General features: G+C 37.4%; 5 protein-coding genes across 11 annotated transcripts; 2 read left to right on the forward strand and 3 right to left on the reverse strand.

The window, feature by feature from the left end:
- Positions 1-576: 576 nt before the first annotated feature.
- LOC103829488 (sugar transporter ERD6-like 7) lies at positions 577-3,772 on the reverse strand. The gene is made up of 17 exons (XM_009105145.3): positions 3,308-3,772; positions 3,100-3,162; positions 2,932-3,021; positions 2,777-2,836; positions 2,618-2,683; positions 2,465-2,530; positions 2,319-2,394; positions 2,170-2,234; positions 1,998-2,090; positions 1,848-1,928; positions 1,674-1,758; positions 1,556-1,599; positions 1,407-1,469; positions 1,228-1,341; positions 1,094-1,153; positions 899-1,013; positions 577-817 (listed from the first exon to the last, which is right to left on the reverse strand). Exons 1-17 carry the CDS (start codon positions 3,455-3,457, stop codon positions 702-704), a joined length of 1,407 nt encoding a protein of 468 aa, XP_009103393.1. The 5' UTR covers positions 3,458-3,772; the 3' UTR covers positions 577-701.
- A 3,056-nt stretch (positions 3,773-6,828) lies between these two features.
- LOC103829489 (protein TRANSPARENT TESTA 9) lies at positions 6,829-12,131 on the forward strand. 3 transcript variants are annotated; one of them, XM_009105146.3, is made up of 21 exons: positions 6,829-7,385; positions 7,536-7,587; positions 7,668-7,744; positions 7,821-7,954; positions 8,058-8,154; positions 8,215-8,272; positions 8,370-8,478; positions 8,576-8,699; positions 8,777-8,963; positions 9,066-9,379; positions 9,503-9,591; positions 9,674-9,744; positions 9,892-10,002; positions 10,093-10,158; positions 10,282-10,419; positions 10,506-10,611; positions 10,726-10,797; positions 10,895-10,953; positions 11,061-11,220; positions 11,336-11,508; positions 11,608-12,131. In XM_009105146.3, exons 1-21 carry the CDS (start codon positions 7,333-7,335, stop codon positions 11,920-11,922), a joined length of 2,565 nt encoding a protein of 854 aa, XP_009103394.1. In that variant the 5' UTR covers positions 6,829-7,332; the 3' UTR covers positions 11,923-12,131. The 3 variants fall into 3 exon arrangements, with proteins under 3 accessions (XP_009103394.1, XP_009103396.1, XP_009103397.1); XM_009105148.3 differs by lacking the exon at positions 6,829-7,385 and having other exon boundaries at positions 7,807-7,954; XM_009105149.3 differs by lacking the exons at positions 6,829-7,385; positions 7,668-7,744 and having other exon boundaries at positions 7,569-7,587.
- Positions 11,910-14,290, reverse strand: LOC103829492 (microfibrillar-associated protein 1A). 5 transcript variants are annotated; one of them, XR_004449631.1, is made up of 3 exons: positions 12,924-14,290; positions 12,734-12,780; positions 11,910-12,664 (listed from the first exon to the last, which is right to left on the reverse strand). XR_004449631.1 is itself a non-coding variant. In XM_033276190.1 (2 exons), exon 1 carries the CDS (start codon positions 14,230-14,232, stop codon positions 12,934-12,936), a length of 1,299 nt encoding a protein of 432 aa, XP_033132081.1. In that variant the 5' UTR covers positions 14,233-14,290; the 3' UTR covers positions 11,910-12,780; positions 12,924-12,933. The 5 variants fall into 5 exon arrangements, 1 of the variants encoding a protein (XP_033132081.1); XR_004449632.1 differs by having other exon boundaries at positions 11,910-12,474; positions 12,586-12,664; positions 12,734-14,290; XR_004449630.1 differs by having other exon boundaries at positions 12,734-14,290.
- Positions 14,291-14,728: 438 nt separating this feature from the next.
- LOC103829491 (helicase-like transcription factor CHR28) lies at positions 14,729-17,253 on the forward strand. The gene has a single exon (XM_009105152.3). It carries the CDS (start codon positions 14,782-14,784, stop codon positions 16,486-16,488), a length of 1,707 nt encoding a protein of 568 aa, XP_009103400.1. The 5' UTR covers positions 14,729-14,781; the 3' UTR covers positions 16,489-17,253.
- Positions 16,972-18,630, reverse strand: LOC103829490. The gene is made up of 4 exons (XM_009105150.3): positions 18,373-18,630; positions 17,771-18,269; positions 17,478-17,648; positions 16,972-17,251 (listed from the first exon to the last, which is right to left on the reverse strand). The coding sequence occupies exons 2-4, from the start codon at positions 17,802-17,804 to the stop codon at positions 17,037-17,039; spliced, it is 420 nt and encodes a 139-aa protein (XP_009103398.1). The 5' UTR covers positions 17,805-18,269; positions 18,373-18,630; the 3' UTR covers positions 16,972-17,036.
- Positions 18,631-18,669: the final 39 nt, after the last annotated feature.

Consider the following 18,669-nt stretch of genomic DNA (forward strand, 5'->3'; position numbering starts at 1 on the left):
AAAAAAAAAAGGAATGAAAAAGGGAGGGGGACAGATATTGAAAAGAAACATACCATAGATACTAAGGACCAGAACAAAAGAAGTTACCCATTTTTTACCACATGTTTTTAACGCAATAGTTTTGTTTTTAACCATTTTGAGCACCTTTCTGAATTCTGATAATGGTGTCATGTTGAGTGAATAACCTCAAAACGGAAGCAATTATTCCGTTTTTTCTACTCTATAAATGGTATCCTACCAAAGCTGTAGAATAGCAACAGTGCCGGCCCTTGGAATGTATCCACTATCCAAGGTGCAAGAGTCTTTTTTTTCTTTCAAGATTCTTTTATATGTTGGTTTGCACGTCACATGGTCTGACCCCCAAGAAAAACAAATATGTTTCTCTTCTCTTAACAATTTCTTAATTATGTTATTGCAATTTTTGTTACTGCAATTTTTGTTAATTATGCTACCAAATTATAGGGCTAAATTTTATGCTCCGAAAGAATCAAAACCCTATTGAACCCGAATTGAACTCGATTGAACACACAAACAACCTGAACGTCCATGTCTAAGTTTGCTGGTGAAACTTGAGCATCCGTTTGAAGTCCGAAGTGTTCATTAAGACGAAATTAATGATTGACATAGTTTAGAAAAGAGTCTTAAAAGCATTCAAAATTGATACTTAATGTGCCATATGAATTTAATATCAAGGAGTTGAACTATGGATTGACCACAGCTTGTATCTGCTCCAATGTCTTCCCTTTGGTTTCAGGCACCACGGCGATGACAAAGAAAATGGCTAGGGCGTTGATCACCGCATAAATGATGAAAGTTCCTGCACCATTTGTTTTTTCATTGTTCAAGGATTACCTGAGGGAAATTTCAGGCAAAAAGTGAATGATATAATATAGTTTACCATAAGAGCTCCATGACATGAGGAAGTTAAAAGTGTAAGACACAGCCCATGCTCCAAACCAGTTCACCAGCGTAGCCATGCCTCCCGCTACTCCTTTTATATTTATTGGAAATATCTGCAAGTTCTTGTTTGGTAAGTAGGAAGATAAGATCCTTCTCAAGTAGTTTTCTTGCTACGAATGTGATTTGTATTTACCTCAGACATGACAACCCACGGCATTGCTCCCATTCCAGCTGAAAACGATGCTATGTACACCTGCTCTCACCAATATATTGATATTCACAATCTATTTTGGGTTGGTGAAATCACTTGAAAGTAAAATTACTTACCATTATACCAACAACAGCTAGGACAGGGACTGCTTTGTGTGCCATGTCATGAGCCTTGAGATAGAATGAGACCGCTGTGATCAAACAGCCTATCACTAACCCTGTTGCAGAAACCTACCACCACAACACCTTCGAGTTAGTTACAATCCTAGTCCTGCCTAACTCTTTTTTTTTTTTACCAGTAGCAATGGCTTTCTTCCAGCTTTGTCAACTATTGGTGCATTAAGCGCAGTGATCACAACCTGGTTGTGAACAAACCAATAGAGAAACTAAGACCATAATCATTCTATAACATTGATTTGTTCTCGTTACATAAATAAGGTGGAACCTGAAGAACAGCATATATTATCATCCCAAGTCTTGGGGGGAAACCTGACACACAAAGATAGCTGCAGATTAGAAAAGTGAAGGGGTATAGTTTCTAATTTATGACTATGTTAAAGAACCTGCTTGCTCAAATATAGAGCTTGTGTAGAAACATATCCCGTTGATTCCTCCAAACTGCTGAAACACCATCAACCCGAATGCTATCTGCTCCAACAAAGCATGCAAACTGGGTCACATATGCAACGTGACAGAAAAAAAAATGAAAAATTGATTTGGGTTGGTTATGGTGTTACAAAAACAGAGCGTATGTATCTCCTCTGAAACAAATCCAGCGCCTTGGCTTTCGGAAGCCTCTCCAGAGTTTCGATATAATCCTGTCAAGGAATGGTAAGAGAGATAAGTTTTCTTGATTCACAAGAAAACAAATGCAAGTTTCAAAAAACCTGAATCTCAGCTGCCTCTTCCGATATGTTAGCTTTCTTCCCACGGAGCTTCCTCAGTGCAGCTTCAAACTCTGTATCACGCCCCATCTTTGCCTACAAGCACATGTAGCATCCATTAAATTACCAAGAAAGGATACTTGAGGTTCCATGGTGGTGCTTATTCTGATCTTACCAGCCATCTTGGAGACTCAGGGATACAGAAGAGGCCAAGAATGGAGACAGCACATGGGATGAGTCCTGAAACCAAGGTATAATTTTCAGATAAATAAATTATTTCGACTTAAAATGGACTACTCTTTAGAGTGTACATAGATTCCTAACCTATTAGTGCTAAGACTCTCCATGTAACCATTGTGCCTATAATGAAGGAAACTGACACTCCAGTGCAGATCAGGATCTGTGGCACGAGGGAAGCATCCATTTCAGAATACTCCAACACAAAATTAGGGAGACAATGAGATACTTACCTGATTTAGTGTGGTTAGAGCTCCTCGGAATGTTTTAGGTGCAATTTCTGCTATAAAGATTGGTACCTACCATTCAACATAAATCATTCATATATAGAGTGTTACTTTGTATACGTTAGATTATGAGATATTGAATTAAATCAATGAGCTCACCACATAGGAGAATGCTCCCATTCCATAACCCGTTGCCAGTCTTCCAAGATCCAGAGCCACTACTCCCTTTGATTAGGACAAAGAGAGAGAGAGATACATTATGCAAAGATTTATTTAATACCAGCGTATTCATTTTGGTTTAGGATCTTGAGTTAGAACCTTGGCAAAGAAGATTGCTAGCCAACCGACGACACAGAATGCAGAAGAAACTCTCATCGCCTGAATACAAAAAAAAAATCCACAAGTAGTAAGTAGTAGTCTCACTAAGCCCATCTCAGATGGAAACTTAAAAAAAAATAAAAAATTTGCCTGACCCCTTTTCTTCCAATTAAATCAGCTATAGGCCCACTTGTGATAGCACCAATCATTGCACCAAAAGTCAGTAAAGAACCAAAGAGTGAAAACTGCAGAACCCGAGGTAGTGGTTAAGGAAAAACTTCAATGTCAATGGATGATTCATTTAAAAAAGATTTATGTATAACCTCAGCTATAGTCAGAGAAAGATCATTCCTAATTGCAGCCTGAGCAGGTGAGGAGTATCCAGCCTGCATCAAAACCCATTTTCAATATCACAGAGTTACTCTTTGTTAGAAACAAAATCAATTGCCTAATTTTCAATTTAATAAAAAAAAAAATCAATGGCCTAACAAAGCAGGTGATGACTTTCCATGGATATGTAAATTCACTTACACAAGAACCAAAAGCAAAAGAACCACAAACTGCAACGAAAGTACTAAGATAAACCATCCACGGCTGCTCCGGTTTTGATTCAGCCATATCTTTGTCCACCAATGGTTCCCTGACTTCTCTGTTGCCATCACTTGCGTTTGACATCTTCATGATTATATATATATGTCTTCCTTCTGGGCTCTTTCGTCTCCACAACTTACCTCAAAACTGAAAAGAGACGAACCTTGAAGCAAGAGTTGAGTAAGAAGGCAGAAGAAATGTACAAAGAAGCAAACTGGAAAAGCAGAGGACGAGAATAATGAAGGTGGTAATTTTTTTTATAGTTGATAGTGACGTTTTAGGCAAGAAAGCTTTGTGGGGGTTTATTACCAAAGAGATGAAAGCTCTGTTTTTAATGTCTTTTTCGGCATTATATATTAAGGGGGCAGATTAGTTTCATCTATAGCTAATGACAACGTTAAGCTAGTTGAGAGTGGATGAAACCAAATTGAGGTAATATAAAACGAATATTCTGTATAAGAAAAAACATCATCCTTGTGCTTTTTGGTAAACTCACTTACAAAAGGATGTTTAATTAAAATTGGATACGGCAAATGGAGTCACAAACATGCTAGTGGCAGTCTTGACGCGGATGTGATAGAGACAGACACGTGATGTCTTTGGCCTTTTGTGAAGAGCATGATCTAAGTTTCTTGGCTTCCTATGAATCCATCCAATAAGCCAATAAAAATCTATCTTTCCGGTTGTCGGGATCTGGTGCGGTCTCGTTTAACATCAGAGTTCGTCTATGAGTAGACTCTCTACATTTGCAGAAAAATCAACAGCATAGAAGAATTCAAGATAACCAACATAATGAGATTGAGACTGTTGACTATGACATAAGCGGAGAGGATCAATGAAACTGATGATATGTGTATATTATTATATAGTTTTCGACAAGGAAATAATTTCATTTGATGTCGAAACAAATGTATAAAGTCACTACTAAAACTAATTATTACAAAAACAAATTTGTGCCATATACTAAAAACTAGCTAAAAAGTTAAGTTGACGATGGTTTTTCTAAAACCTTTACTCGCTAATAGATTAGTAGTCCGTTATATTTTCATATGTAATCGATCTTCTAATGCAAAGTTACGCATCACTATCATTTTTTATATATAAAACTATTCTAATTTACATCACTTTATAAAACCCATAACTTTTCTTGACAGCTCTGAATCCATTGCCATCACATCTGGATATTATTTAAAAATTCTAAAAAATGAATAAATACAGTTTTGACCACATTTATTCATGAACAAAATTTGGTGTGCACAGAAACAAGGACCAGGTGCAAGCCGCAAGCGTATGTAATGAAAAACAAGAAACATATTGAGATACTCTTTATACATTTGATGATACTATGATTAGAATGATATAGACAAAATTAGGTTGCATAGCTTTTAGCAGTTTGGAACATGTGCGTTGTTGTGAGTTTTATCTGCTAAAATAGATCCTTGGAGAAAAGAGACGGCGAGGGGTGAACATCCCTGAATACCCTTGGTGAAGCAAGACTGTGGATGGAGCGGTACTCAGGCATGATGAATCCTTCTCTCTCCTCCCTATTCCAGCTTCTTGATCCGCCATTGAACGTCCCATACTTCACCAATTTACCAAATCCCCACGACTTTTTCTCGGTGAGTAATGGAGACTGGGAGGCCAGTGAGCTTGTTTGAGTTGATATATCGAGCTTAGTTAGATTGGTGAGTTCAAATCCAATTGAGTCTGGTAATCTGATGAGTTTGTTAAAGTTTGCATTAAGTTCTTCCAAAGACCTGATAAAACCATAGAAAGTAAAGCATGTAAAAACATGTTTTATATTTGTGGTTGGGGTGTTGTGGGAGTTTTGTGAAAGTTGGTCAAACCTGCAATGTTTGATAGATTTTGGGAGAGAAACAAGAAAGTATTAATAAATTAAATAATAAAGAGAAATTCTCAAGGATAACATCTCTTTTTAGTTTATTTTACAAAAATAACTTTTAAGGAAAATTTTTATTAAATAGTAAATATACATTTATATTCTAAGGTTAACTAATCTACACTTAAGATTTAGAGTATGATTGGTTTTTCCGTTACCATCTGCAAACACAACTTTTGCGGTTGTCAGTGTTTTGCAAAAATCACTCAAACCGCTCTAAACTGTTTCAAACCGCTATAAACCTCATAATAAATTCAAAAGCTGGTTTCAGCTAGCGGTTGCGAGAGGATAATTTTATTTCTTTTTTCTTTTAAATAATATAAATAAATAAATAAAAATATTCAATAAAAATTTTAAATTGGAACTATAAAAATACGAAAATATATCTATTATATTTTAATTGATATTATAAATTTTTTTTTTAAAAATATTTTCTATAATTTTTAAAAATTTAAAACTATAGCTTTCTAAATCTAAATTTTATATTTATAATAATATTATAATTTTTGATATTTTTATAAGAGAAATTCCAATCTAAAAAGTTTTTGTTACAAATATAGACCTTAAAAATAAAAATGACCAAAATAGACTTAAATGTTTTATCAAAAGAAGTAAATATATACTTATACCCATAAAGTTAATTAATCTAGACAATTAGGGCTTAGAATTAAGGGGTGAGGTTTAGGGTTTAAAGTTTAGGGTTTATAATTGAGGAGTGGGTTCTCGGGATAGGATTTCAAATTCTAAAAAATAAAATTAAAATTAAAATTTTAAAATAAAAAATACTATTTTGGTCATTTTAGTTTTTGAGATCTATTTTTTTTGACAAAAAATTTAAGAAGTTTATTTGAGAGAATTTCTCTGTATAATTTTCATACCTAGTCATCTTTGAATATGTGCACACCAAAAAAAATGCACAAAAAGTCAATCTTTGAATACGAAGGAAGCTGTGTGACGTGGCGGTCTAAAGCTCTATCATTGCTTCCATCTAGGCATGGGCGTTCGGATCTTCAGGTCGGGTTTGGACCGGTTCCTTTCGGATCCGGGTCTTTCGGATCCTAAATATTTAAACTCAATAGGTACTTAGAAATTTTTGTTCGGATCGGTTCTTCTCGGGTCTGGGTCGATTCGGGTTTATAATTAAAATACCCATAATTTTCCGGGTCCATATCGGATCCGAGTTGGGTTCGGGTATTTAGGATCTGAAAAAGACATGACATACCCAATTCCATCAAATTTAGTTGATATTTGTCATATATATCTAAAATTTTACAAAATAACCTAAATGAAACTATTAATAATTAAAATAAAACATTTTTAAACTCTAAATTTTACATTTTAAAACTTCATATTACTTAAACAATATTACAAAATAATAACAAATGTTGTTAACAAAAGATATTTCAACTAAATCATAAGATAATATATACAAAATAGAACACAAAAACATTATAGTTTTAGATATATATGTTTTTAAGTCGGGTACAAATCGGTTCTTTTTGGGTCCGGGTCTATCCGAGTCAGTTCCTTTCGGTTCCGGGTCCATTCGGGTAAAAATATTTTAAACCCAAGAGGTACTTGTAAATTTTTGGTTCGGGTCTGGATCGGGTATTTTTGGGTCGGTTCCGGTTCGGATCTTCGGGGTGCAGGTTAAAATGTCCAGGCCTACTTCCATCTGTCGCAAAAAGGAAAAATGATTTCCCCCGAAGTAAATGCGAAAACCGGATCTTCAACAAAAGATTCTTTCTTTGTATTCGAGACTGAACCCGACCCGGATCCGAGTTTCAGCATTTGACCCAACTTCGGTGCTTGCTTCAATTCGGCAACTCCGTCAACAATTTTACCGGCACATCTCAAAGCGTTCGTGAAATTCGCATGAAATAGTTTTAAACATTTTGTATGCGTTGGCAGTCGGTGAAACGATCCGACCCGGGGGAGTGGAATCGGATATCATCATCATCAGAAACTCTAATCGAGAAGCAATCATGAAATTAGGGTTTTTTTCGGGAGTGAAGGATTGATCCATAGAAAGAAGAAGAAGAGGGGATTGATCCATAGAACAATCATGTGGTTCTCTTTCTTAAGACCCAGAGATCGATTCTCCTTGCTCGAACTCAGGTGATCCATGCATCCTCTCTTTCCTTTAGTTCCAATTGAGTCTAAAAATTGTTTCTTTCTAATCTCTCTGGGAGTAGAATTGGCAGTTAACATGTATTTAGTTAGTTTTGAATCTCTGTTTGGGCATAAGTGTGTTTCATTATTGTGTAGGCATCTGACTGAGCAGTTGACGAAAATTCAGATAGTGAACGAGACCAATAAGGTCAGTGGCGTGGCAATAAGCTCTTTCATTTTCTTTTTCTTTAGTTTTTTGAATCTTTTTTTTTGTTTACATTATGGAAGGACTTGGTTGTGGAGGCACTGAGATCAATCGCGGAGATATTAACTTATGGCGATCAGCATGACCCCTCTTTCTTTGAGTCAGTCTTGTCTAACAAAACACCCTTGATTTCCTTTTGGCAGATTGCTTATTAGATTATAGCCCTTTTGTTGCAGATTTTTTATGGAGAAGCAAGTCATGGGAGAGTTTGTACGTATACTGAGGGTTAGCAAAACAGTTGCAGTTTCTGTCCAGCTGTTGCAAACCATGAGTATTATGATCCAAAACCTCACTAGTGACCAAGCCATCTGTGAGCTCCATCATTTTCTCTTTGTTCATTATCTCATCATGACTATATATATAGATACTCTATTTATGATCTTTTTTTTTTTTGTTTTGGAAACTCATTGCAGACTACTTGTTCAGTAACGAATATGTAAACTATTTGATAACGTATACATTTGACTTCCAACATGAAGAGCTTCTATCTTACTACATTTCCTTCCTAAGGTACATTCTTCTGATGATTGTTATCTCGACCTGTTTCTGATAACTCTTTCTTTATTGTAGAGCTGTTAGTGGGAAACTCAACAGGCATACAATATCGTTGCTTCTCAAGACTGAGAACGTGAGTATTCTTTAAGTTGCATTTTTCTTCTTTTTTTTTTACTCTTGTTGTATGTCCTTTATGTGTATTTTCTTTAATTCTGCGTTTTTGCGTCTAGGATGTTGTAGTTTCTTTTCCCCTTTATGTCCAAGGCATTCAATTTGCGTTTCATGAAGAGAACATGATACGCACTGCAGTTCGTGCCCTGACTCTTAATGTATATCACGGTAAATGTCATTTATTATACTTCTTTTGTTACTTGTATGTTAAAAATACCGAGAGTTTTTAGCATCTTTTTCTGATGCCTTTAGTTTGTTTTTGCAGTTGGCGATGAATCTGTGAATGATTATGTAGTTAGTCAACCACACACCGAGTACTTTTCGAAATTAGTTTCGTTTTTTCAAAAGCAATGCATGGATCTAAGCGCAATGGTGTTGAACACGCTAAAGTAAGGTTCAGTGCATTTTAAATAGCTTGTACAATTTATCATTTCTTCTTACAACCCCTGTTTTATCTTTGGTAAAGGAGTCCATCCCCAGAATCGGGTGGAAAACTGTTTTCTGCCGTTGATGGGATTGAGGACACCTTGTACTACTTTAGTGATGTTATCTCTGCTGGCATACCTGACATCGAGAGGCTTGTAACAGATCACATTCTGCAGCATCTAACTCTCCCACTTCTTCTCCCCTCTCTATGCTCTGAGGCTGTAAATGTACAAACTATTACCTTTTCATCCGGATTATGTTAGTTTTGAGTATCTGCGAAAGTACCATTTCTTATTTCAGTAAAATATTGGGTGTTGTTGTTATTTCAGGATATATCAGTCGATCCTGTCACTTCTCTCTATTTGCTTTGCTGCATCCTTCGGATAGTTAAAATAAAAGATTTGGCAAATATAACCGCTGCTAGTCTTTTCTGCCCTGTTAAGGCTTTCATTTCAAGTTCGCTAGTAAAACCTAATAGTAGCCTGGCTCCTGAACACCCTAGATTTGGGAATGGGCATCCAGACAATGGTGTTGTTGAGGAAGCAGATCAACAGTGTTCAAGCACTGAAGTCTTGAATGAGGATGGAGATTGCAATGAAAATACTACAAAAAGTACCTTCAACAATTCGCATATTACATTTAGGTAGCTAATAAAACCTGCATGAATTATAGTTGCTTTTTTTACATTCCTTAAGCTGTGTATGTATGATGATGTCTTAATATTTTTCTCTTTATCTCTTAAGCTGGTGTACTTTTTTGTTACTAGGGAGACTTTACTTCAATATATTTCTGAGGGGGATGATGTGCAAGCTCAGGGTTCCTTGTTTGTGCTAGCCACTTTGTTGCAGACAAAAGGTATTTGCAGTGGTGTTGTTGGTGCAGATTCTTCAGTCTTGCCTTGTTCTGGTTTTGATGTTACTACATTCTCTTTCGATAGAACTTGAAGAGTCAGTGCTAGATGCTTTCGGCATTCTTCCTCAGCGTAAGCAGCACAAAAAACTTCTACTGGTGAGTTTCTGTCAAGGCAAATTGTATCTGCATGGAGCCTGTTACTAATACTTTTTTTTTCGCTTGGATCAAAAAAAATCCTGTACTTATTGGGTAGCCCATCTTTATCTTATGGAAAACTTAATTTGGTAGTGTTACCTCTGACAGCAATCTTTGGTTGGGGAGGACTCTGGTGAAGAACAACTGTTTTCACCGCAAAATGGATCTATGAGAGATGGCTTAAGTAGCGAACTTGATTGGTGTCTACGGAAGCTGGAGGTACGTCTCTGCATCTCTTAAAATTTCTTCCCTTCCATCTCTTTGGTCTTGTGTTATACGGTCATTGACTTATTCAAGTAACTTTAACAGGAGCAGTTTGGAGTTTGCTGTTCATTGCATGGGGCTGCAATGTGCCCCCGTGTACATAGACATCAGGTAATATTATGAATTGTTTGTAGTTGTTTCTGAAATTTCATCTGCTAGAGCTTAGGTTTCTTTTTCGTCACAGTGCAAAAGTTATTATCTTGAATATGATTAAGAAAAAAAAATGTGGTGTAGGTGGTGGATGCATTGGTGAGTCTTCTCTGCCGTGAAAACATATCTGCAGAAACATTATGGGATGGAGGATGGCTTTTACGCCAATTGCTTCCTTATAGCGAGGCAGAATTTAATCGTAAACATCTCAAGATACTGAATGTATGTTTCTTTATTCTGTTTGATTCTGTTTCTGTCTTTCTCCCTCTCTCCTCACTACTTGCCAATTCCTCTGCTGATATCATCAGGATTCATATGAGAAATGCAAAAATGCACTAACCCAGGAGATCAAAGGTACATGGCCTGATCTACTCATCAGGGTACTGCTTGATGAATGGAAAAAATGCAAAAAAGGCAAGTAAAAATAATTGTATATGTTTTTTTTTTTTGGGCAAATAAATAATTGTATAGGTTTAGATTTTGATAGTAAAGAGTGTATTCAATACCTTGTAATCTTCTGTCCGACAGTGATCGAAGCTCCATCCCCTCAAAAAGAGCCTAAATCTGTTATTCTCCAGCTGGATAGATCCGCTTGTAATGGTAAGAGTCTTTGTCTTACATATTGCTGGCTAGCTGATAATAAATGTTGAATGATATCATGTGTTTGCATACCAGTAACAACTGATTGTTTCTACAGAAAACACTGTTAGCGAATCATCATTCACAGCAGGTGAAAAATTGTGCGAGGTGATAAAGGTTCGTCCATTGCGTTCCCTTTATGTTTATATGGAAAGTTCTTATCAGCGCTTGTCTTTAATGAATATGGTACAAACATCTGATAATCGAGCCCTTTACTCCTTAAGGTTTTTGTGCTTCTTCATCAACTCAAGATCTTCTCGCTTGGTAGGCCCTTGCCAGAGCAGCCTCCTATCCATCCTCCTGCCGACAGATCTGAAACGTCTCGTGCCACAACTGCTGGTTTGGACCTTACGGTCCCCAAACCTGGCACCGAAGTGAAGCTAGGTTAGTACGCGATGCTCTTATGCTTGCTTCGATGCTCTTATGCTTGCTCATGTCTCAGTTTGATTGATTTGTATATCTATAATTAGTCTAATCTTTGAAAAAATCTACGGTGCAGTTGATGCTGTACCCTGTAGGATTGCGTTTGAAAGAGGCAAGGAGCGCAATTTCTCGTTTCTAGCATTATCATCATCATCTGGTGTGTCTGGGTGGATTGTCCTTGCTGAAGAATCACTTTTGAAGCCAGATCATGGAACCGTTCGTGTTACCGCACCTTTAGCCGGCTGCAATGTACGTACTCTCCTCTTTAACGGAACTGCTTTATAACAAATCCACACACAAGGACATATAGAGAGGATTAATGAGCTATCTTCTGTTTTTTTTTTTCAGCCTCGAATAGATGAAAAGCACCCAAAATGGCTACACTTGAGAATCCGACCATCGACGTTACCTTTCTTAGATCCAACAAAGCGAGGAGTCTATGAGAAGCTCAAGTCAAAAGGTCTAGTAGACGGGAGATGGACATTAGCATTCAGAGACGATGACTCTTGTAGCTCTGCTTGCTCCATGGTTGTACACGAGATCGATTTACAATGCAGAGAGGTTGAAAGAAGGTTAAAGCCGTTGTTTGATCTCGACAGAAACCACCTAGATCAATCAAACGTTACTTCACATGCCTTCTCTTCATCAACTTCCTCCAGCTGATGTAATTTTGCATTGAATTCTAAATGAATATATGAATGTACTCTTAGAGCAGTTTCCATGATTCTTTTATATCTCTGCAATTTTTTGTTTGTTTTGTTTTGTTTTGTTTATTTTCTTCTTCCTCTTTGGAATGGCTTTAAATGTAATATCACGTGTATATTTGAATCAAATTTGTTACAGTTAATCACTATTAAGTTTCACTTGCCACCTATGAACTGTGTATTTGAATCAAATTTGTTGCACCCATTCACCATATGTCTGAGGAATCTACGTGTTTGTTTTCACTTGTGTTCATCCTTTATCGATATCAAGAAGAATCTCATTGAGGCTATGCACAAAGCTGGTGACTTGACATTGTGTCATCTTGACCTGTTGAAACTTTTGCATATGTGAAGAACAGGTGGGAGAAGAGTTCATGGGGTCGGGAGCTAATAGTGCAGAAGAGAAGAGCTGTCCTCAATGAGTTTGATAGGTTCAAGATCATGTTGGCCAAAATCAAGGCCAGTGTCCATCTCTGTTTTACTACAACGAATGGTCCCTATCTGCCATACTCTGAAAGATAGATAGATGTTAGATCGATTAACTTGTTATATCTTAGGAGAAATGTCAAACCTTAAAACTAGTTACATGTTTCTAATGCTAATGCTAAACTCAGTTATTTACCTGTCTTACTTAAATCACTCAATTCAAAGCTGTTGTTCTCTTTCTTGAGAGAACCGCTTTGATGTTTTTCAAGAAGATCCTACAACATCAGATTTATCTTTGGTACAAGTTTGAACAGTTTTTCAAATGATAGTTCAGAACTTGAAACCTTTTTGATGGTTTAAGACATGTATTGCCCTCTTTTGAATTTGTTATCTGAATTAAAGAAACAAAAAAAAAAAGTAAGTATTAGGATGAAACTATAAACTGATAGCAGAGACTGTAGAGCATTCGTAGTTTACAAAACGCAACAAGAAGTAAAATTCTAAGGAAGATGTATTGTTTTACTTGCAACATACCACTTAGGTCTCACCAAGCTTTCATCCTCTTGCTACCCTTCGGTCTTGCAATAGGAGCATCCATGGCCGCCATTCTCTTATTGTACTTTTGTCGTAGAAAAACATTAGAGACCCAAGGGTCATTCCAATCCTTTGTTTCATCTTTTTTGTTTTTGCCACCATATGTTGTATCCTCTTTAACAAGGTGAGTCCACTTAGTTCCTCCACTCCGACCAAATTTCTTCACCTGCATGACTTCTCGCAGAACCGACTTGTCCAGCTTATCTACTCCTGTTGGAGCAGAGTAATCACGTTGAAATATAACATCAGTTTCATCAGATCCTTGCTCTTGGAAGTAGGCACCCTTGTGGTAGTATCTTTGCATAAACTTCCACTTCTTTTTCGGTTTCTCTGATGAAGATGGCTTGGGATTGTTATCCCTCTCCCATTCTTTCCTCTCCTCTTCTGTCATGTTCCTCAACTTGTCTACTTCTTCCTTCTCTCTCAATATAGCTCCCCTTGCTTCTTTCTCTCTCTTGATCTTACCAAGCTCCCTTGTCTTCCAAGCTTCGTACTCTTCAGCTTCATTGGTCTCATCATCAGTCTCAACATCTCCAAGATTTGCATCTTCTTCCAGTATCGCGTTCTTGCGTCTCTCTTCGTCTTTTCTAACTTCTTCAACCACTATTGCCTTGGTCTCAATCTTCCTCATCTCAAGCTTCTTCTTTGCTAGTTCCTCAAGAGCTTCTTCTTCAGCCTCCATCCTCTCACGTTCCTCTATTGTATCCCTCTCAGCTTTCGGTACAAAGACAGGCTTGATCATCTTGAAACCGAACATCTCGTATTCTGAATCAGTCTCGTACTCTGACTCTTCCTCCTCTTGTACCTCTTCTTCATCTTCATCTTCCAGAGGAAGCATTAGATCAGCCTCCTCTCGAGTTCTTTTAAGATTCTTTTCTCTAATTCTGCGTCTTCTTTCTTCCAAGGCTTCTACATCTTCTTCCTCCTCCTTCTCTATAGTCTCTTCTTCTTCTGTAGACACAACCTCAGCCGCCTCTCTAACTCGCCGATGATCAGCTCTAACTTGACCTAAACGGCGCAGCCTTGGATCATCATCCTTGTCCCTCTGATCCAACTCATCATCCAAAACATCAACCTTCTTCTTCTTGTGTATCCCAAGATGATGATCATCATCATGATCATGATCTTCCTTGGCCCACTCGGGAGCTTTTCCAGGCCAATATCTCCCCACTCTAGTCTGACCAATCCCACCTTGTAGTTTTGCCCTAGTCGCAAGTGCAACATCTCTAACTCCTGCTGTGACCGACATCTTATGCACAATCAAACTCAGTTTAATGTCTTTACTCAGATAGAAACACAATGACAGAAACTCAATTTATATTGCCAACGAAAACCCTAATCTCGAAACTTTGTGAAACGTTTACTCAGTTTAGAAACTCTGAAAGGTCGTATGATTTGTTCTCATATCTGCATTACGTATATTTATAGCTAAAAATTTTATCCTGATTAAAAAGCAATTGTTAAAATTAAAAAAAGGAAATTTAACTAATTAATTCCTATTTTCTTATTGGACACTGAACGTGATTTCCTTTTCTTAATTTTTATACTTAAAAGATAAATAAGTAGTTGATTTCTTGTGGGTCAAGGAACCTTTCCTTTTCCCTAACTTATGGGGTTTAGGAATTATCTGTGAGGGTGTTAAAAAAAATGGAATTATCTGTGAGTTGCACAAGAAAAAAAAGGGAATTTTCTGTGTTATTTGTTAATATATAAAGTCAAAAGTTAAGATCTTACGTTAGCTATAATTTTTTTTGCTTTGGTCCAAAACGCAACCCCTAAAACATCATCAAGAGAGGCGATGAATTATCCAATCTACATTAGTTCAAGTAGCGATGATGAAGAAGACGAAGTTGAAGAGCCCATTAATAGTCAACAACCTGTGACGACGACCATCGTTAATGATGAGAGACGTATCTATCAAGCTGCGTTACAAGATCTGAATCAACCCAAAACCGAAAAAGACTTACCTCACGGCGTTCTTTCGGTTCCTCTCATGAGGCATCAGAAGATTGCATTGGAATGGATGCGTCAGAAAGAAAGAAGTTATAATAATTGTTCGGGAGGGATATTAGCTGATGATCAAGGACTCGGTAAAACAATCTCCATCATTGCTTTGATCTTATTACAAAAGTTGAAGTCGCAATCACGGCGTGTGAAGAAAAGAAGTAGAAGATCTGGTGGTACATTAGTTGTTTGTCCAGCGAGTGTTGTAAAACAATGGGCTAAAGAGCTCGATGACAAGGTCTCTCCTCAAAATAAACTCTCTGTTTTGGTCTACCATGGTTCTAGAAGAATCAACGATCCTGTTGAGTTGGCAAAGTACGATGTTGTCGTGACGACTTACGCGCTTGTTACAAACGAAGTTCTTCAAAGTCAAATAAGATTCTCTGGAGCACTAGGGAGAGTTAGGTGGTCGAGGGTGGTTTTAGATGAAGCTCAGACAATAAAGAACCACAAAACACAAGTTGCAAGAGCGTGTTCTAGTCTCAACGCCAAAAGAAGATGGTGTTTGTCCGGAACACCGATACAGAACGAAGTCATGGATCTTTTCAGCTACTTCAAGTTCCTCAGATATCACCCATACGCTGAACTATGTTCGTTTAGCCAAAGAATCATGGTTCCAATCAGAAACAACCGTGTGAAAGGTTACAAGAAGCTTCAAGCTGTTCTAAGAGCTATATTGCTTCGCCGTACCAAAGAAACATTACTTGACGGGCAACCTATACTTCACCTCCCTCCAAAGACTATTAATCTGACTAAGGTTGATTTTTCTCCAGAGGAGTTTGCTTTCTACAAAACGCTTGAAGCAACTTCGCAATCAGAGTTCGAGGCCTATGCTGCTGCGGGAGCGGTCTACTCAAACTACGCTTATATTCTCGTGATGCTTTTGAGACTACGCCAAGCTTGTGACCATCCATGGCTCGTTAAAACATCGAGCTTCGAACGTGTGAACCAAAGCGGCTTTACGTCGACGAAAATCAATGCCGTGATGAAGACTCTAGAGTCGCTTGGGAAGCAAGTCAAGACCTTGGTGTTCTCTCAGTGGACTGGTATGCTTGATTTGGTGGAGCATAGCTTTGATAAAAGCGGTGTAACGTTCAGAAGACTAGACGGTACAATGTCTCTAGTAGCGAGAGACAACGCTGTGAAAGAGTTCAACAATGATCCAAGTGTGCAAGTGATGCTGATGTCGCTTAAAGCTGGAAACCTAGGACTGAATATGGTGTCGGCAAGTCATGTGATAATATTGGATCTTTGGTGGAATCCGACAACAGAAGATCAAGCTATTGATAGAGCTCATAGAATTGGACAGACTCGGGCTGTTACTGTGACTCGTATAGCTATCAATAATACTGTTGAGGATAGGATTTTGGCTCTTCAGGAGACGAAAAGGATAGTGGTTGCTTCTGCGTTGGGTGAAGATCCTGGTGAACTATCTGCGACTAGACTAACTGAGCAAGATCTTGGATTTTTGTTTTTTGGTGTCAAGCAGGAACATATATAACATTTTTAGCTATATAACATTTTTAGCTATATAGGAAGATCTTGGGTATTTGTTTTTTTTTTGGTGTAAAACAAGATTTTGATTTGGATGTTTTACATTAATAGTTATGGTGATTTTCTATTTAATAATTAGTTTTAAAATTTCCCTTTTATATATGAGTTTAAGAGTTATCTTTAATTTTTTTCTATACCTATTTAAGGATTTCATATGATTAATAACAAATGAAGCTTCCAAAAAAACAACTTAATCTTTAAGAGAGATTAGCCTAAAAGTGAATTTTCATTTTCCTTATTGCTGCTTGTCTTGCAAGTTTTATCGTCTAACGAAATGACCGTTTTCAGCCAAAGGCTACACAACATTTGACTATTCTCTTGCCAGAGGACAACAATTCATTGTTTAGAGCATCTTTATCCCATATACTCTACTAGGTCTCTTATTTTATTTTTAATAGTATTTTAGGAGTTAATTTTGGTAAGAGACATGTTTAAGAACTTTGAGATTTTTCTCCCTTCATTGCAAGTCTTTTATTTAGGGTTTCTTAAAAAATGTCAACTCATTTGATTGGTGGCATTGTAGATAACAACAACATACCAGGCTTTGTACAAGAAACAATCTCTTGAAAACCTGAGAGTAACAGGCTTTGTAGATTCATCATCTGGTTTCTGTATATGTTCTGTTTGAGATCCATTGTTAGTCTTGGAAGAAGCTGCCTCTGCAATGGGAGTTGAACTCTCTGTAACAATAACGCCACCGTCTTTGTCTGCTTCAGGCAGAGGATGCAATTGGACAAATCAGTCAATAGCATGAAACTTTCAGTGAAGTACAAAGCAGAGAATCTATGTATCTTATCAAGCAATGAAACCTAAACTCTTTAGCCTTTGACCATTTGCAACGCTAAAGCAGTGAAGATATAAACAAGTACATAACAAACATACGCTCTAGGAAACCAAAAATAAACAACCAAACAGTAACTCTGTGTAGATTCTTACCTCCTAAAAGAGAAATAGATGTTTCATACTGAATTGAACAAGCTCTAGTTGTAGCATCTTCTGGTTGCAACGCACTGTTCGTCTTGGATGAAGCTGTTTCGGCAATGGGAGTCGAGCTTTCTATCACAGTAACACCACCGGTGTCAGCTTCAGGCAAAGGAGAGAGATCTTCTGCAAGAACAAATATTTCAGTTAAATAAACCCCACCTAAGACTCAAACTATACAACCTTTGAGACCTTCAAACTCTAAAAGCAGGATTCCATACAAGCAGCATCAAGAAAGAAAGACTTACTTTTTTTTCTGAGACTCCATTGCTTCAAGAGCATCACTCTTCAGCTCATCCAGCTATGCTCTGGCAATGCTTAGCTCCAAATTTTCCTCGTACTTAGGAAGATCTTCTTTCCTAATCCCAAGCATGTTGTTCACAATTAAAGAAATGCAATTTCATTAGCTGTTTTTATGTAGACCGAACATTTGTTGAAAAGTGTGATATTAACGCACTTTCTCCAAAGCCTCGAACATCATGGCCTCAGCACCAAGTTCAACAGTAAGACCCTCCTGCAATTACAAGCACAAAAGTAACTCAAAGACTGCTTTTAACACTTCTCAAATGCTTCACACAAAATAATGAACATGAACGATCCAATTGGATTTTCTGGAGAATCTGGCGATATCGTCTTGTCGGAGACGGAGATGGCGGTGGTGGGGAGCTGTAGCAGCAGCACCGTCCGCCGGTAGATTCAGTTCACACGACTCATTCGGATGTCCATACAAACTCAAATTCTCCATCTCTACACAAACAAACAAACAAAAAAAAATCAAATCTCCCAAACAAAAAAGGCCAAAACTTTCTTGTCCTGGAGAGAAATCAATTAGAGGAGATGAAGAGATTACACCGGAAAAGTCCTACTCCTGCCATGGCTTCTTCTTCTTTCTTCCTTCTTCGCCATAGAAAAGTACTGGAAGAGACGGTCTCTTCTGTTGCTTGATTAAGAGACGTAGTTTGAGGTAATTGCTATTTTTCTTTTTTTTTTTTTAATTCTAAAAACAATAAGAGACGGCCTTTGAAGACCCCGTTAAAGATAATTATATATAAATAGTACTGTTGTCAACCAGCACGCTCTCTCGTTTTTGTGTACGGTACCGATCAGGTCAATGCTATTGTTTCTCCAATCGTCTGATCCATGTTAA

Source organism: Brassica rapa, chromosome A07, assembly GCF_000309985.2.
Source record: "Brassica rapa cultivar Chiifu-401-42 chromosome A07, CAAS_Brap_v3.01, whole genome shotgun sequence".
Lineage (NCBI taxonomy): Eukaryota > Viridiplantae > Streptophyta > Magnoliopsida > Brassicales > Brassicaceae > Brassica > Brassica rapa.

Bases quoted from the DNA above. Each gene is read 5' to 3' on its own strand.
- LOC103829490 (XM_009105150.3), bottom strand. From the start codon at position 17,804: ATGCTCTTGAAGCAATGGAGTCTCAGAAAAAAAA. The intron at 17,649-17,770 runs GTAAGTCTTTCT...TTGTTCTTGCAG, and splicing joins ATGGAGTCTCAGAAAAAAAA to AAGATCTCTCTCCTTTGCCT. The intron at 17,252-17,477 runs GTAAGAATCTAC...CTCTGCCTGAAG, and splicing joins ATCTATTTCTCTTTTAGGAG to CAGACAAAGACGGTGGCGTT.
- LOC103829492 (XM_033276190.1), bottom strand. From the start codon at position 14,232: ATGTCGGTCACAGCAGGAGTTAGAGATGTTGCACTTGCGACTAGGGCA.
- LOC103829488 (XM_009105145.3), bottom strand. From the start codon at position 3,457: ATGAAGATGTCAAACGCAAGTGATGGCAACAGAGAAGTCAGGGAACCA. The intron at 3,163-3,307 runs GTAAGTGAATTT...GTTTTGATGCAG, and splicing joins CTTTTGCTTTTGGTTCTTGT to GCTGGATACTCCTCACCTGC. The intron at 2,395-2,464 runs GTAAGTATCTCA...CTCGTGCCACAG, and splicing joins CTCTAACCACACTAAATCAG to ATCCTGATCTGCACTGGAGT.
- LOC103829491 (XM_009105152.3), top strand. From the start codon at position 14,782: ATGAATTATCCAATCTACATTAGTTCAAGTAGCGATGATGAAGAAGAC.
- LOC103829489 (XM_009105146.3), top strand. From the start codon at position 7,333: ATGTGGTTCTCTTTCTTAAGACCCAGAGATCGATTCTCCTTGCTCGAA. The intron at 7,588-7,667 runs GTCAGTGGCGTG...ACATTATGGAAG, and splicing joins TAGTGAACGAGACCAATAAG to GACTTGGTTGTGGAGGCACT. The intron at 8,700-8,776 runs GTAAGGTTCAGT...TCTTTGGTAAAG, and splicing joins ATGGTGTTGAACACGCTAAA to GAGTCCATCCCCAGAATCGG.